At 34.5% G+C, this 17,500-nt stretch overlaps 1 protein-coding gene across 1 annotated transcript in view; it reads right to left on the reverse strand.

Moving 5' to 3' along the window:
- Positions 1-1,475: 1,475 nt before the first annotated feature.
- Positions 1,476-17,500, reverse strand: part of LOC118766191 (corticotropin-releasing factor receptor 1-like) — a 93,802-nt gene continuing 77,777 nt past the window's right edge. The window contains exons 5-8 of the mRNA XM_036509464.1: positions 11,159-11,219; positions 7,688-7,751; positions 1,995-2,080; positions 1,476-1,533 (exon numbers count right to left, since the gene is read on the reverse strand). Of these exons, the coding sequence (XP_036365357.1) occupies positions 1,476-1,533; positions 1,995-2,080; positions 7,688-7,751; positions 11,159-11,219 (269 nt within the window). The remainder of the gene's footprint in view (positions 1,534-1,994; positions 2,081-7,687; positions 7,752-11,158; positions 11,220-17,500) is intronic.

A 17,500-nucleotide genomic window follows, 5' to 3' on the forward strand; every position in this document is an offset into this window, starting at 1 on the left:
ACAAGTAAAAGAGTAAAAGAGAGAGTAAAGAGTATATATATGAGTGCGTGTGCGTGTGTGCGCGTGCGTGTGATTGCATGTGCATACACACAGACACATACATCACATGGAACCTGAAACATGTGGCTGGGAAGCAAACTTCCTGGCACACAGCCACGCCTGCGTCTATGCATGATGGATGATTTTCATATGATATATTACGCAAATCTGAAATGTGCGTATTAAATGATTACAAAATAATTCTATTTGGGTTGACTTCCTTATTACAACTACATGTGTGTGTTTGTGTGTGTGTGTGTAGTGCTTCTTTCCAATTTTCTTCTAAGAATTCGAGGCCCACGCAATGTGACTGAACTCAATACCACATCGTTGGAAAGCGACCTTCTTAACCACATTGCCACACATGTGTCCTAGCTATTAGTACACATTTTCCTGTATGCATCATTAGTATGTACCAATCTTTTAACGATAGTAGTAGAAATTTACGACTCAAAAATAAGTTTCAGCTTAGAATTTGTTTCTTAAGGCCATTACTGTCTGTGTGTGTGTGTATGTATAAACACACACGCACACACACACACACACATATATATATATATATATATATATATATATATATATATATTAATACTAGCATCTTAGAGGGATAATTAGTTTTAAGAGCAAGGTATTTAATAAATGATATAATGAACTTGAAAATATATCTTGCTTAGTTCACTGAGTTCTTTAAAATCTTTTGTTCATTAGATATTTCATTGTCCTTAAGAATTTCATTTCAGTATTAATTGTATTATATTCATTCTACAGACTTCAAATATACTTTTTATTGCCACTTCGTGCAATTAGTTTTCTTTCTGCAAAGTTATCTGAGGCTCAATACGACGCACTTAGAAGTTTCAATTCATGTCGTCAGTTCCTGTATATTTCGAAGCATTTTAACCATTAGTCTGTCTTCTTATATATCTTTGATATTACCAATATTCTGCTTCCAAAGAAAGGGACACAGAAAAAACAAGGAGAGAAAAAGGATATACACACACACATATATATCTATATATCTATAATATAATATATATATATATATGTATGTATGTATTATCAATATGACATACAAACCTGCGGTATTTCATCTAAAGAATATCTTTGTTAAAGACGTATAGTGTTAAAAACACAATGCCCAAATTTAGGCGTAACGAAATCGCCCCGGAAGTGAAAGTACGCGATACATTCTGATATTTCGTGACTAATCTGCTCATCAGAGAAAGATTCTCTTCCACTTCTAAAATGAATTACCACAGCCAACCATAAGTATGCATACACATAATATAAAAGATATTTGATCGCACGCGCGAGTGAGTGAGTGAGTGTGTGTGTGTGTGTGTATGATTGAATCTAACAGTAGAAAAATACGAGCAACAAATAGTTTCTTTCTTTGGAGACACGGATCTAGGTAGGCTTTTATAATACACTTTATATCACCAAGCAATAATCGGGCTCTGAGCACATGGTTTATTCAATTTGCAAATTGGGACGCTGGCACAAGAGAAATTACAAGAAAAACGAGAAGGTAGATGTAAGAAGTGGCGAGACGTCTGAAATATAGCCTTTTAAATATATACACGCAGGAAATATAAGACCTTCACATTCGTGTCATGCATTGAGTACATGAAAATAAATCCAGTTTTTTTTGTACCCTATTAACGATATATAGTTACACACATACACATACGCACACACACACTCTCACGCATATATATATATATATATATATACATATATACGTAGGAAATAATTATGAGTATGTAAGTGTATGGAAAGAGAGAAAGAGAATTTGATGGATGCATAAATTCATTGACGTGACATTTCTCAATCTCATTTGTTCTTGTTGAGAGAAATCATTTAACAGCAGTTTGAACAAAATCAAGTCGTATGACAAAAATACATAAATGCATAAATTACTGTAAATTCTTTTGGCTTTCAAAAATATTTCTTACCTGTAATCTGTTGCTTCGGGTGTATTTGTCATTCGCAGTTTTGTTATCAGAATCCAGAGGATGCTAATAAAAAATATAACATTTGCCTGTTGAAAAAAAAATATATATGGGAATAAAAATTTTCATTGAGACACTCAATCGATAAAGAACACACACACACACACACACACACACACAATCATTCACTTACATCCATTCTCCTACAGCGTACTCATTAACAAAAACGCATAAATGTACCATAATAATGGTAAGAAATTTATCAGGCACAGCTGTGTGTGTGGATAGAAAGATTGCTTTGCAATCACGAAGTTTCGGGTTCAGTCGCAATGCTCATCAGTATAGGCAAGAGTCTTCTATTATAGTCCCGAGTCAACCTTTTCACTGAAATTAGTGGACGGAATCTGTGTGAAAACTCCTCGAACCCATCTCGAGGTTACCGTGGTCTTTTCCGTAGGCTTTTCTTTCCACGGGTAAACCTCACATATCCTCCCCTTTACACTTCATATTGACATTTCTGTGATAACGATCCCTATTGATCCAATTTTTTTCCTTTCCCTCCCCCCTTTTTTTGTCCACTTTCTTTCTATTTACGATCCCTTCTTTTACCCCCAAAAGAAAAGCTCTACCTTGTAATTTTGTCCTGTCTGTGTGCAGCTCTGTGTGGCTAATAAAGAAACATATCTATCTATCTATCTATCTATCTATCTATCTATCTATCTATCTATCTATCTATCTATCTATCTATCTATCTATATCTGTCTGTCTGTCTGTCTATCTGTCTATCTCTCCGCCTGTATGTCTTTATATGTATATGTATGTCTTTGTGTTTGTACTCCTCACCGCTTGACAACCGATGTCCTTTTATCTACGTCTCGGTAATCTAGCAGCTCTGCAAAAGAAACGGATAGAATAAGATCTAACTTTTAGCAAAAATTAATACGAGGGTCGCTTTGTTCGATTAAACTTTTCAAGGCGGTGACCCACCATGATGACAGTCGAATGACGGAAAAAAAGTAAGATAAAAGAGATGAGAATATAATTACCGTAGACCTTTAAAAGTACAGACTTACAGCTGGTTTTGCAACACCTACAGAAACTTTTTATTCACAGCCTACAAGAAACTTGCTGTTTACCAGCCGAACAATATGATATCATAGAAGAAGAAAGGTGAGCAGTAAAGGGATATCTATAGCTATTTAAAGCAACTATTGGCGGATAAGGTTAAAGAAAAACAAACCAGCTGACAGAGTAAAAATAAATCTTGAAAAAAGAAGATACATTGTGTCTCCGGACACAAGGTTGTGTTTCTATGTTGTGAGTGATGTATTGCCTTCATCAGCGGATAACAAAGTTTACGGCTAAAAGCAAAACTACAGCAGATATACACATTCGGAGAAATATAATGAAATATGCTACAGGGAAAGAACGAAATGGACCGAAAATATAAAGAATTCCTATACAGTCTCTTCTCTTGCATAACCAACTGTATATAAGAAATGTAAAAAAATTAGCATTAAATCAATATACAGCAATTTACATTACCTTTATAAAGGAAATATATATCACGCAAATATAACGGAACTAATTTTTTTGCCTGCAAAGTATCTTAGCAGAAAACAGAAGAAACATCAAAGGGATTAATGCTAAGAGCAATAATTTAATGTTAAATAACGATGGCTACTATGAAAGGAAAGCAGCATTGTAACATTGATTGTCTGCCAAAAACTACTCATATATTTTATTTTTTGTTTCTGTGTGATGTAGTTTGTGGTGTGCAGGATGTCTTGTGGATTAGCTAACAGCATGCAATGTAATATTCTGAGTGGATGGTGATTGCATGGGGAACATGTTTTATGGATTCCTCTATACTGTTGGATGCGGATTACTTTCAGAATGTGCTGTGTGACGTGTGCAGAAAGTAGGAAGGATATAGAACCTCTTCGAAAGTGTCATGTTCTTATAGGTACAAGGCTTTGTGTAATTAGCATTTTGCCATATCGTGACATGCATGCACACACACACACACACACACTCGCACACATAGATGTGTATGCATGTGGTGTGTGTGTGTTGAGTGGTGGTGTGTACATATATATATATAATATATATATATATCTATATATATTATATATAATATATATATACATACCAATATATGCATACTACACACACACGTGTGTATATATTTCATCACTAATTGATCACAGATTCATTTTGACCATAAAAAACACCGAATTTCAGGTGGGATAGCCCTGAAAGCGTAGCTTTTTTTGATATTCCCCTTTAGAATAGTGAGACACACGGAATTAGATTCTACGGTAAGAATGAATCTAATAGCGAAAGAACAGAAATCACAGAATAGCAGGATATTGGATTGACGTTTTGGTCTACACGGATTGTGTTAGGCAGCATGAATTCAACAAAGAGTGATAATCAATTATAGCTAAGTGCACCATGGAGATTGTTGAAGTGATATCGCGTAAGTTTCCGCTGTAATTCATCAAAACTGTAATTACGACAGAACGACAAAATATCGAAAGATAGATGTGTAAGTACTCGTCGAAGTAGCGATAATGATGATGATGATGATGATGATGATGATGATGATGATGATGATAAAAGACAAAAATAATAATAATAATAATAATAATAATAATAATGATTGTAATAGTAATAATAATAATAATAATAATAATAAAAATTAATAATAATAATAATAATAATAATAATAATAATAATAATAATAATAATAATAATAATAATGATAATAATACCTCAATCTTATAAAATATTACCAAAAATGAAGTAGATTGACAAGTTTATTTTTTGAATCTGGAAGGCACGTTAGATGCCGAAAAATCTTTCACTTGATAACAATGGCACTCTTCTTTTTTTTTTGCTAATAATAATAATAATAATAATAATAATAATAATAATAATAATAATAATAATAATAATAATGCCTCAATCTTATAAAATATTACCAAAAATGAAGTAGATTGACAAGTTTATTTTTTGAATCTGGAAGGCACGTTAGATGCCGAAAAATCTTTAACTTGATAACAATGGCACTCTTCTTTTTTTTTTGCTAATAATAATAATAATAATGATAATAATAATAATAATGATAATGATAATAATACGTCAATCCTATAAAATATTACCAAAAATGAAGTGGATTGACAAGTTTATTTTTTGTGACATGTGGAAAGCACGCTAGATGCCGAAAAATCTTTCACTTGATAACAATAGCACTCTTCTTTTTTTTTGCTAATAATAATAATAATAATAATAATAATAATAATAATAATAATAATAATAATAATAAATGCCCTGATGCAGTACCAGGCAGTGGCTCTCATGGCTTCTGATCTTAACTGATTGGAGGTGTTATCATGTACATTGTTTTGTCTTGGTATAAAAGATGGGCTACAGCAAATATTCTGCTCAATACCACAGATTTGCTTGTCAGTTGTTTGACCTTAACCAGTTGAGCATGTCCCTTAGTGGCTGACGATATGTGCATCTCTAATTACGAGCAGAAGTAGTGGGGGAGCATCATAGCCATGTGTTGAGAGGGATTCTTTGGGGTTTGAATAATTCACCTCTGGAAACATGGGTGGTTCTTTCAACATCCTTAAACAACCCTTATTCAGGGACTTTTTGAGCGGGATGGGCTACTCAACCTGAAGAAAATTCTAACTGGGCCCCACCTGCAAGGTCATGTGCTGTTTATCTTGATATGAGATCACCATGTCGCGCACATATGGTTGTGATGCATGTGCCTGGTGTACCCTTATCAGACGGGTAGTCATGATGGGTATATTGGGCTTCGTATATTTTATCCCAGTGTCACTTTGATGGCATGCACTGCTCTCTCACTCAATAATAATAATAATAATAATAATAATAATAATAATAATAATAATGATAATAATACGTCAATCCTATAAAATATTACCAAAAATGAAGTGGATTGACAAGTTTATTGTTTTGACCTGTGGAAAGCACGCTAGATGCTGAAATATCGTTCACTTGATAACAATGGCACTCTTCTTTTTTATGCTTCTAATTATAATAATAATAATAGTAATAATAATAATAATAATGATAATAATAATAATAATAATAATAATAATAATAATAATAATAATAATAATAATAATAATAATAATAATAATAATAATAATAATCCTTTCTACTAAAGGCACAAGTCCTGCAATTTGGGGGGGTGGATAGTCGATTACATTGACCTCAGTGTTTCACTGGTACTTAATTTACCGATCCCGAAAGGATGACAGGCACTGACAGAATTTGAATTCAGATCACAATGATGGACAAAATACCACGATGCATTTGCCCGGTGTGCCAACGATTCTGACAGCTCACAGCTTTAATAATAATGATGATAAGAACAACAACAGCAACAATAATAATAATAAATGCCCTGATGTAGTACCAGGCAGTGGCTCTCATCTCAACTAATTGGAAGTGTTATCATGTACATTGTTTTGTCTTGGTATAAAAGATGGGCTACTGCAAATGTTCTGCTCAATACCACAGATTTGCTTGTCAGTTGCTTGACCAACCAGGTGAGCATGCGCCTTAGTGGCTGACGATATGTGCATCTCTGATCACGAGCAGAAGTATTGGGGGAGCATCATAGCCGTGTGTTGAAAGGAATTCTTAGAGGTTTGGATAATTCACCTTTGGAAACATGGGCAGTTCGTTCAACATCCTTAAACAATCCTTATTCAGGGACCCTTTCAGCGGGATGGGCTAGACGACCAGTAGAAAATTCTAACTGGGCCCCACCTGCAAGATCATGCACTGTTTATCTGATCATGAGCAGAAGTAGTGTGAGAGCAGCTCGCCGCTTGGTAATAATAATAATTATTATTTCAAATTTCGCCAGAAAGGCAGCTTCGTGGAGATGGGGGGGGGATGAGTCGATTACATCGACCCCTGTGGTTCAAATGGAATTTATTTTATCGACCCCGAAAGGATGAGAGGCAAAGTCGACCTCGGCGGAACTTGAACATAGAACGTAGCGGCAGACGAAATACCGCTGTTTTTCACCTCGGCGTGATAATGATTTTACCAGATCACCACCTAGTAGTAGTAGTAGTAGTAGTAGTAGTAGTAGTAGTAGTAGTAGTATAGTAGTAGTAGTAGTAGCAGCAGCAGTAATAGTAGTAGTAGCAGCTGCAGCAGTAGTGGTGGTGGTGGTGGTAGTAGTAGTAGTAATAGTAGTAGCAGCAGTAGTAGTAGTAGTAGTAGTAGTTAGTAGTAGTAGTAGTAGTAGTAGTAATACCAATAACTTGTGGATGCATTTAAAGAGGGAAGCTGAAATAATCCCGAGGTATGTGTGTGTGCCCGCGCGCATGCCTGTGTGTGAGTGTGCGTCTCTGTGTGTGCGTGTGCGCACGTCTTTGTGTTTGTTTTTGCACCCACCACTGCTTATGAATCGGTGTTGCTCTATTTACATCCCTGTACTTCTAACTGTTCGGCAAAAAAAAAAGCGACCAATGGAATGACTACTAGGTTTGTTTCTCTGTTAGCTCCTCCTTCTCTCCTTCCCCCAGCTGCTCCTCCTTCTCTTCTTTCCCCATCTGCTCCTCTCCCAACAGCTATAACAAAGGCATAAGGAACAAAATAAACGGAATGAAATTAATCAAGGTGAGTAAACATACCAATAAGACGACAAAGACGGGAATGTGATGGATGTAATCATAAATAGATTCTTTGGTCCAGCAACTGCAGAAGAAGAAATGGCGTATGAGAGATATTCATTTAGTTATTACAGCAATGTGGCGTAATGATAATTGTAAATACAATAACACACAGAGAACATACACACATCTATCTATCTATCTATCTATCTATCTATCTATCTATCTATCTATCTATCTATCTATCTATCTATCTATCTATCTATCTATCTATCTATCTATCTATCTATCTATCTATCTCACTCTCTCTCTCTCTCTTTCTCTCTCTCTCTCTATATATATATATATATATTTATATATATAACTCCAAGAAAGTTAGGGGTTGTGAATCCAACCCACTAAGGGATGATATCTATCCAATATACTGCTGGTAGAAGTGTTTTTTTATTGCATTGCAATTACATTACCTAGTGTACTAAATAGGTGAAGGTAAAGAGATAGTTTACTATTAAATCATATTGCAAATAAGAAAATGGAAGAGAACAACATGTGGTTCATCAACTTTTGGACATTAAATTATGTTATTATAACTTAACATTTGTACTTTATAATCTCTGACGAAGCCTAGAGATGTATACAAGTACCTCATGTTCATCTACCTATTACCTCAATCCACTTCAGTAATATAGGTAGAATGAGGTATTTTTATCTATTGGCTGAAACAGCTGTAAGCTATTTTACCAATTTATATTCATGTTTTTTATAATAATTACTGGTATCCTTATATATTACTATATTTTATATCTTATATGTAAAGAATAATATGCTATATGTTTATATGTTATTATAATTATCAGTTTAATAAATAAATAAGTTAACATAATTTAATGTCCAAAAGTTGATGAACCACCTATTGTTCTCCTCCATTTTCTTATTTGCGATATATATTATATATATCTGCTTTTCTATTTACCTATATGTGTACATGTGTACATATGTGGTGTATATATATATATATATATATATATATAACGGGAAGGTTTACGAAAATAAACAAAAGACGAAGGCAGGTTGAGTACAAACAAACAAATGTATTAGTATGGCGCTCAGGAATAGAAATAGAACATGTCTTTTACGTTTCGAGCCTACGCTCTTCGACAGAAAGATACACAGAAAAGAAACAAGGAGAGAAAAAAATGCGTGTAGGAGCTAACGGTCCATCATGGCGTTCTGGCTTCAGGCAGAAGTCATATATATATATATATATATATATATATATATATATATATATATATATATATACGTATATATCATATATATATATATATATATAATATATATACGTATGTAATGAGCTATTTTGCATACTAAAAGATATATATATGTATCATACATATACATACATGTATGCATATGCATACACACATGCACGCGCACATATACACACACACGCACACATGCATAACTTCATTCGCGCGTGTTCGCGTTTAAATGTGTGATTCTACTTATACGCAGAAACATATAAGTGCACGTGTTTATTTAGATATAGACATATGTTTATACAAGTATGTGTGCGTGCATGTGCGTGTATATATATATATATATACATATATATATATGTATGTATGTACACACATATATATTCTGAGAGAGAGAGAGAAGAGAGAGAGAGAGAGAACATATAATCACTCTCACACATAATTAGATACACATATATCTTTGAGCAATGAATATTAATATATTATATAGCCGGATCTTAATTTTAAAATACCGGTTATATAATATCCATATATTTCAATATATTTACCTTGAACTGTTTATAAATTTAGTTAGACCACGAAATTTTATATTAGTTTACCTTGCTCACAGCCATTCATTTAATGAGATCTTCCTGTATTTTAAAGGGAACGATCCGTACATAGGTTATGTATAAACGATGCGACAGACTGAAGTTTCTGTGTGCTAAAAGCAGGTTTGAAGTGTCATACACTTTCAACTAATACACACTCACACAGACATACACATACACGCCCAGCACACACACACACACACACACATTACATACATCATACGCACATACACACATAGGCGTGGTTGTGTGGTAAGAAGCTTGCTTTTCAACCACATGATTCAGAGGTCAGCCCTACTGCGTGGCATTGTCGACATTGCGTTCATCTATTTGAGGTCGATGAAATAAGTAACAGACAAGCACTGTGGTGTGGTCGATGCTACTGTCTAACGCCCTCCTACAAAATCTCAGGTCCAGCCCCTATATAGGCGTAGGAGTGGCTGTGTGGTAAGTAGCTTGCTTACGAATCCCATGGTTCCGGGTTCAGTCCCACTGCGTGGCACCTTGAGCAAGTGTCTTCTACTAAAGTCTTGGGCCGACCAAAGCCTTGTGAGTGGATTCAGTAGATGGAAACTGAAAGTAGCCCGTCGTATATATGTATATATATATATATATACATATATATATGTATATATGTATGTGTGTATGTATGTGTGTGTGTATATTTGTGTGTTTGTGTTTGTCCCCCAACATCGTTTGACAACCGATGCTGGTGTGTTTACATCCCCGTAACTTAGCGGTTCGGCAAAAGAGACCGATAAAATAAGTACTAGACTTACAAAGAATAAGTCCTGGGGTCGATTTTCTCGGCTAAAGGCGGTGCTCCATCATGGCCACAGTCAAATGACTGAAACAAGTAAAAGAGTAAAAGAGTATGATCATCTCTTGAACATTTATGAAACGATATTCGTTCAAGAAGATTTTCCTTATTCCTGATTGTAGAGTTTCTTGCTTGTGTATTCCAACTCCTTTACAAAAGGAAACCCGATTTTTATTATAACCGGGGTATGTCACACTATATTGCACAATATTTGTTTTGCTGTTCTGTGACATGAAGGGACGATACCCTCAACCGCTTGGAAACTAATTCGAGATCAAATTTTAGGAACGAACAGTCTTTCGAAATAAAGGCAGACACCACTTTTCCCCTCCGCGTACATAGAATTCTTTCGTCACAGTAATTCGTGATCTAAATAGTAAACATTTATGTTTTTGTTTCCACTTATTTCATCATCTTGTTTTTTACCCAGAAACATTTTCACCTGCACGCATTGCTATATACTCTGAATGATGTACAATATATAACATATTTCATTTCTAAACTTAAAATTATTATCGACAAGTTCGAAAAACCAGATGTGAATATTTACAATCATAAATAACACTTACCTCATGTACCAAATTAATCTGTTCGCTTTCTCGTCTGTATTTACGTCTCAAATATACATATATATATATATATATTATATATATATATATATATATATATATATATATATATATATGCATACAGACAGAAGCGCAATGATTTTCAAAAAACAAAATGTGTTGAGAGATGGAGATAGAAAACTAATATAAGTATAATGGTGACGTTATATAAGATTAATGGAATGATATTACTGACGTCATAAATCAAAACTTACTCGTTGCTTGTTTTCTTCATTTGTATTACAGCCCAAACCAATATGAACGGCACCGGTAAACCTGGAAAGAATAAACAATTTAACAGAAATTATAATCAGATATATGTGACAAGAAAAAGTGTTTAAAAAGTCGTAAATTTGTTTGTCGTGTTTGTACACACACACACGCACACACACACACACACACAACACACACACACAAACACACACACACACACAAACACACACACACACGCACATGCACACACACGCACACATACACACTCACATACATACACACACACACACGCACACTCAAATATATATACGCTACGAATGTTGATGTGATTTTGTAATATTTCAGTTTGTTGTATTTTTATGAAATCATAGATATATATATATCTCACTTGTTTCAGTCATTTGGCCATGCTGGAGCACCACCTTTAGTCGAGCAAATCGACACCAGGACTTATTCTTTGTAAGCCTAATACTTATTCTATCGGTCTCTTTTGTCGAACCGCTATGTTCGTCAAACGATGTTGAGGTAACAGACACAGACACACAAACATATACACACACATACATACACATATATATATATATATATATATTATATATATATATATATATATATACAACTGGCTTCTTTCAGTTTCTTTCAGTTTCCACAAGGTTTTGGTCGGTCCGAGGCTATACTAAAAGACACTTGCCCTAGGAGACACGCAGTAGGACTGAATCAAGAGCCATGTGGTTGGTAAGCAAGCTACTTACCACACAGCCACTCCTGCGCCTATATATATTATATATATATATATATATATATATATATACTTACAAAGTGAGATAGGGGTTGTGAGTGTAACCCACTATGGGATAACATTTATCCAATATACTGCCAGTAAAGTACCCAGAAAGGCTAATACATAAATGCTAAGAAGTGCAATGCAATTAATTCATGTATAGAATTATATGGGCGAAGGTAAAATGTTTTACCTCAAATTCATAATACAAAATAAGAAAATGGAGGAATAGATTTGTATCAATCATCAACTACTAGATAATACCAATTCATATAATTTATTAACTAATTATTTAGGAACATCCAGATCAAACAGAATAATACAGAATAAAACAGTACATATCAATGAGTAAGATAATACCATAAGAACAATACATATAAATATAAAATGGATCTTACAGCTGTTTCAGCCTGTAGATAAGAGTATCTCATTATGCTCATATTAGTCAGATGTATTAAGGTAATATGCGGTTATAAATGTGTTACTTATATATATATATCAAGGACTCGTCAGAGATTATAAAGTACGATTATAGAGGTATAAAATGAAGATATAAAGTGCAAATATGAATATTAGAGAAGGTACAGATATACAAGAATAAGTACATATACATATAAGTGTATATACACCTGCATATACATATATATATGTATATACATAATAATATACATACACATATGGTTACAGTTAGTCAAATCAATATACTAGAATATACATACATACACATACCCACATGAAAGTGTACATATACAAAGTCCAGAGTTCATTGCATTACATTACAAAAGGCTATTAATATTATTATTATCAATAAATTATATGAATTGGTATTATCTAGTAGTTGATGATTGATAGAAATCTATTCCTCCATTTTCTTATTTTGTATATATATATATATATATATATGCTTTGGAAATCGAAACCACGATCTCATAATCGCGAGTGCAACAGCCTAACCACTGAGCCATGCACCTTCACAATATATATATATAATATATATATATATATGTATATAGCAAGGAAAAATTGTAAAAATGCAGAATGCTCAAATGAAAGAAAATTTTAATGAAATGAGAACTTGATAAAATATATAAATATATATTTATTAAAACCGGTTTTCGTCATTGTGTGACTTGTCAAGAATATTTAGGTTAAAAAGTTTTATATATATATATATATATATTGTGAAGGTGCATGGCTCAGTGGTTAGGCTGTTGCACTCGCGATTATGAGATCGTGGTTTCGATTTCCAAAGCACTTCATTTCAAGTTGCTCTGCGATCATTTCATCATGACATGTGGCGCACGGTGCACCTGAACAGGTAATGCCAATTTGATGGAGGGAGTGAGGTTATGTGTACACAAGCACATGATCACTATAAACAAATCATCTGTCAGGTTGTTCGGCACGAAATTGCCGAAACCTTATACGTCGTCTAACGACGGGAGAGTCCATGATATATATGTGTGTAAAATATAACGTGTCAAGACACGTTATATTTTACAAACAATATACAATGCTTCCAGTGAACTACACACACACACCACACACACACACACACACACACGCACACACATACACACACACACACATACACACACACATATATATATATATATATATTATTGGATGAATACGAGTTCGACGTTTAATTGAAATAATTTCCAAAAAATTTCTAATATTTCTTCATACTTTTAAATTTTCTTATATAAATTCGTATAGGTATGAAAACTTGTATAGGAATAATCAGTATATTATTTAACTTATTAAACACAGTTCAAGAAATTCATTCATATTTATCTAATGGAGGAGATTAAATGTTAAAATGGATAATAGTTTTTATTTTTCTTGTTGCATTACAATTTGTTTCATATAAAAAGCCTCGAGATATTTATAACAGAAAATCGTAATAGTCATATTGGTACTCGTCAGCAGCTGGTATAAAAACTAAAAATTATGTCAGAAGTACATAGATTTTCTCTTGCTTATCATATTGGATCCATGTATTCGTTTTTGCAATCATGCCTATTCGATTCAAATATGACTATTACGATTTTCTATTATGAATACCTGAATCTTTTTGTATGAAACAAATTGTATAGAAACATGATAAATAAAAGCTATAATCCATTTTAACAGCTAATCTCCCACATTACATAAATATGAATGAATTTGTTGAACAGCGTTTAATAAATCATATACTGATTGTTCCTATATATGTGTGTGTGTATGTGTGTGTGTGTGTGTGTGTTGTATGTGTGTGCGTGCGTGCGTATGGTGGTTGTCTACTCCTTATGCAGAGTTTCATTGCCTTTTGTACTTACACCTTATATTTATCATGGCGGCTGATGTGGCTTTTTAAACCAGACTATTGAAAAGACACCCACATAGATTGCATATCTGGTTTGGACCACCAAGAACGGCAGTTCAGTTCTGATCTTTGCGGATCTTAAAATGTGTCTTGAGGCCTCCCTTAGATTTGCAGACCTTATGGCATACACGGCATTGACAGGTATTCACAGGTAGATTGGCAGATTAGTTAGTGGACGTTCACTTTTCATGGGTCTGCATATCAGATTTGAGCCCAGCAAAAGAAAGGCATGGTCTGTCCCAACTGTGCACACAAAATGGTTGTTGAAGACGATGTATGAGTGTAGTATATATATTTATAAAGATAAGAACACAATGGATTAAAGGATTAAAGGTTAACTACAGCTCTTTCAGACGCGTTCTATTATTGATAAATAATTCGATTTCATCATGAAAAAAAAAGAAAATATTTTCTTCAGACGAATTAGAAATTTGAATTTTGGTTCGGAGAAAAAATACCGAAATGTGGAGTGTGGGTTTCGGCATGAATGAAGAGAATGAAGACATACCTAGGTATTCATGCCTAGGTGTAGGCCAAATTTCATAGGCTCTTGGGTCAGAAAACAATCTCGGCGTTATCCAACACCCTCGTCTTTGGCGGAAAGTTGTATTTATTCCATCTTCGTCTATCGTTTCAAATTACATTTGTTTACTTTCATACGTCCACCCTGTATTGTCTTGCTTGCTCGAGCTCTAATTCTACACAAATGTTGCGGGTGCCGCCGATATGCGAAGTTCTCAGTCTTATCGTTAAAGACGCGAAACTGAGTATTAGCATTTTTGGTCGATAACTGATGAAGAATTAGGGTCCTTCTTTGTCTCTCCTACGTGTACGTTATATATATATATATATATATAGGGAGAGAGAGAGAGAGAGAGAGAGAGAGAGAGAGAGAGAGGTGCGTGTCCTACTGGATAAGGGTTTGCAATTACAATCGCTAGATCGTGATTTCGAATCCAGGGCAGGGCTACGCGCTCTGTTTTGTCTGTGTGTAGTGAAACCCAAGTGTTCACTACACACACACGTGCGCGCACACGTATGCATGAACGCACATATGTAGGCACGCATGTATATACGCACACATATAGATAACGAAAGCGAAGAACATTCTTTTCCAGATTTATTAAAAAGGTATAAAATTTTCTGTAAAAGTCATATCTGATGAGTCCCACAAACGAACGAGATAAAAGCGCTTATAAATAATTATCCAAAATTCTTCCTCTTTTTTCTTAATATCTGTATAAAACCTGTATATCACTTCAAACATTGGGGCGAATGCTGGTTTGCTCGTCTAGGCAGCGGGTATGGTTTCATTCGGAAGCTAAAACAATGCGTACGTCACTGTGACCAGCGTTGCATAAAGATATCCGTTAGTCTTTATCGATACCGTTAGAGAGAGATGATGCCAAAAGAATGGCTAAAGCAAAATTGACATCTTGTGTTGTCATCAACTTCAAAAAGCTGACCATATGAATACGATATAATTCAAACCATCCCAGGAGCCCCATTTTCTTTGTTTCATTCTTTCTTTCGCTCTTTCTTTTTCTTTTCTCTTTCTTCTCCTTTTTTCTGGCTTCTTGTCTTTCTCTCGTTCACCCTCTCTCATTGCACACCCATTCGTCACATACTTACATACACATGCCTGCACAGAAAGAAAGAGAGAGAAAGATGTCTTCAAACCAATTACTTAAAAAAAACAGACATCTTGAAATATCATAAACTTCAAACAGCTGTGAAACAACTGACTATAAAGATACAATAAAAGCCATCTCAGAAAAAAAGATCCTTTCTCTATGACTTTCTTTCTTCCTTTCGAGTTTCCTTTCGCTTTTCTCTTATTTTCTTCCCCGGGCCGGGCCCACAAGGGTTCACTACACACACACGTGCATGCACACGTATGCATGAACGCTCATATGTACGCACGCGTGTATATACACACACATATAGATAACCAACACGAAGAACATTCTTTTCCACATTTATAAAAAACGTATAAAATTTTCTGTAAAAGTCATATCTGATGAGTCCCGCAAACGAACGAGATGAAAGCGCTAATAAATAATTATCCAAAATTCTTCCTCTTTTTTCTTAATATCTGTATAAAATCTGTGTATCACTTCAAACAATGTGTGTATGTGTGTGAATGTCAATATAATCGACTTAATCCGTTTGTCTATTTTTGTTTGTCCTCTCTGTGTTTAGCCCCTTGTAGGTAGTAAAGAAATAAGTTTTTCGTCTGTCAATACGTTCTGAGTTCAAATTCCGCCGAGGTTGACTTTGCCTTTCATCCTGTCTGGATCGATAAATTAAGTACCAGTTGCGTACTGGGGTTGCTGCTTTTCGGGCGATTACGGTCTCTCTTAGCATGTATGTATACAATTATGTGCTTTGACTGCAGCTTTAGTGCGTTTAGCTCCTATGTCTAGCAATGTAGGTATTTATAACACCCTCTGTAATATTTAATGACGGTTGTAGTTCTTGTTGGTACACATTTGCTTACTGCTGCCTTAATAAATGATGTGTGCAATGTTACCTGTGTATTATGTATGCGTATATGTCTGTATGTGTGAATGTACGATAAGGCACGTTGTTAGAGCGTTCGGTTCACAATCATAATTGTGGATTCCATTTTCGAACCGGGTGGTGCGTAACTTTCTTGAGTAAGTCACTTCATTTTACGTTGCTCCGGTCAAATACTGGTGTAGCCTCCCTTACCTCCAGCTGTCACACTATGGAAGTGTCACTAGGTCAACGGGTGGGTAAGTCGAGAGGGAGCCTATGTTTGCTCACAACTATACGGTTACCTAAAACAATCGGCGAAAGCACGTATATGTTACCAAGTCATTCTTGCTTTTGTATGACTGCTGGCATTTTATTGACTTCATAAAATCCATAGAATTGGTTTTTCTAAGTTTTTAAACTTCGAGATCAACCCTTTTTCGAAACACCTATGATTGAAAGCATTGTACTTGTGACCGTAATGTAAAGGCAGTTATGATGGCTTTAGCACTTTAACCGTCAGATTTCTTTGTCAAGTGTATTGCTTATTCTCATTGTTTTGAATTACTCATGCATTGTGTTGCTTCAAGATTTCGATGATGTGAACGTATATTTTTAGAACGACATTGTAGGCTAGGTGTGAAATGTTAGATCTGGTCAGTTTTAGCATAAAACAGAATATTTGGGCTGGTTACT

This window comes from Octopus sinensis, linkage group LG15 (genome assembly GCF_006345805.1).
Source record: "Octopus sinensis linkage group LG15, ASM634580v1, whole genome shotgun sequence".
Classification (NCBI taxonomy): domain Eukaryota; kingdom Metazoa; phylum Mollusca; class Cephalopoda; order Octopoda; family Octopodidae; genus Octopus; species Octopus sinensis.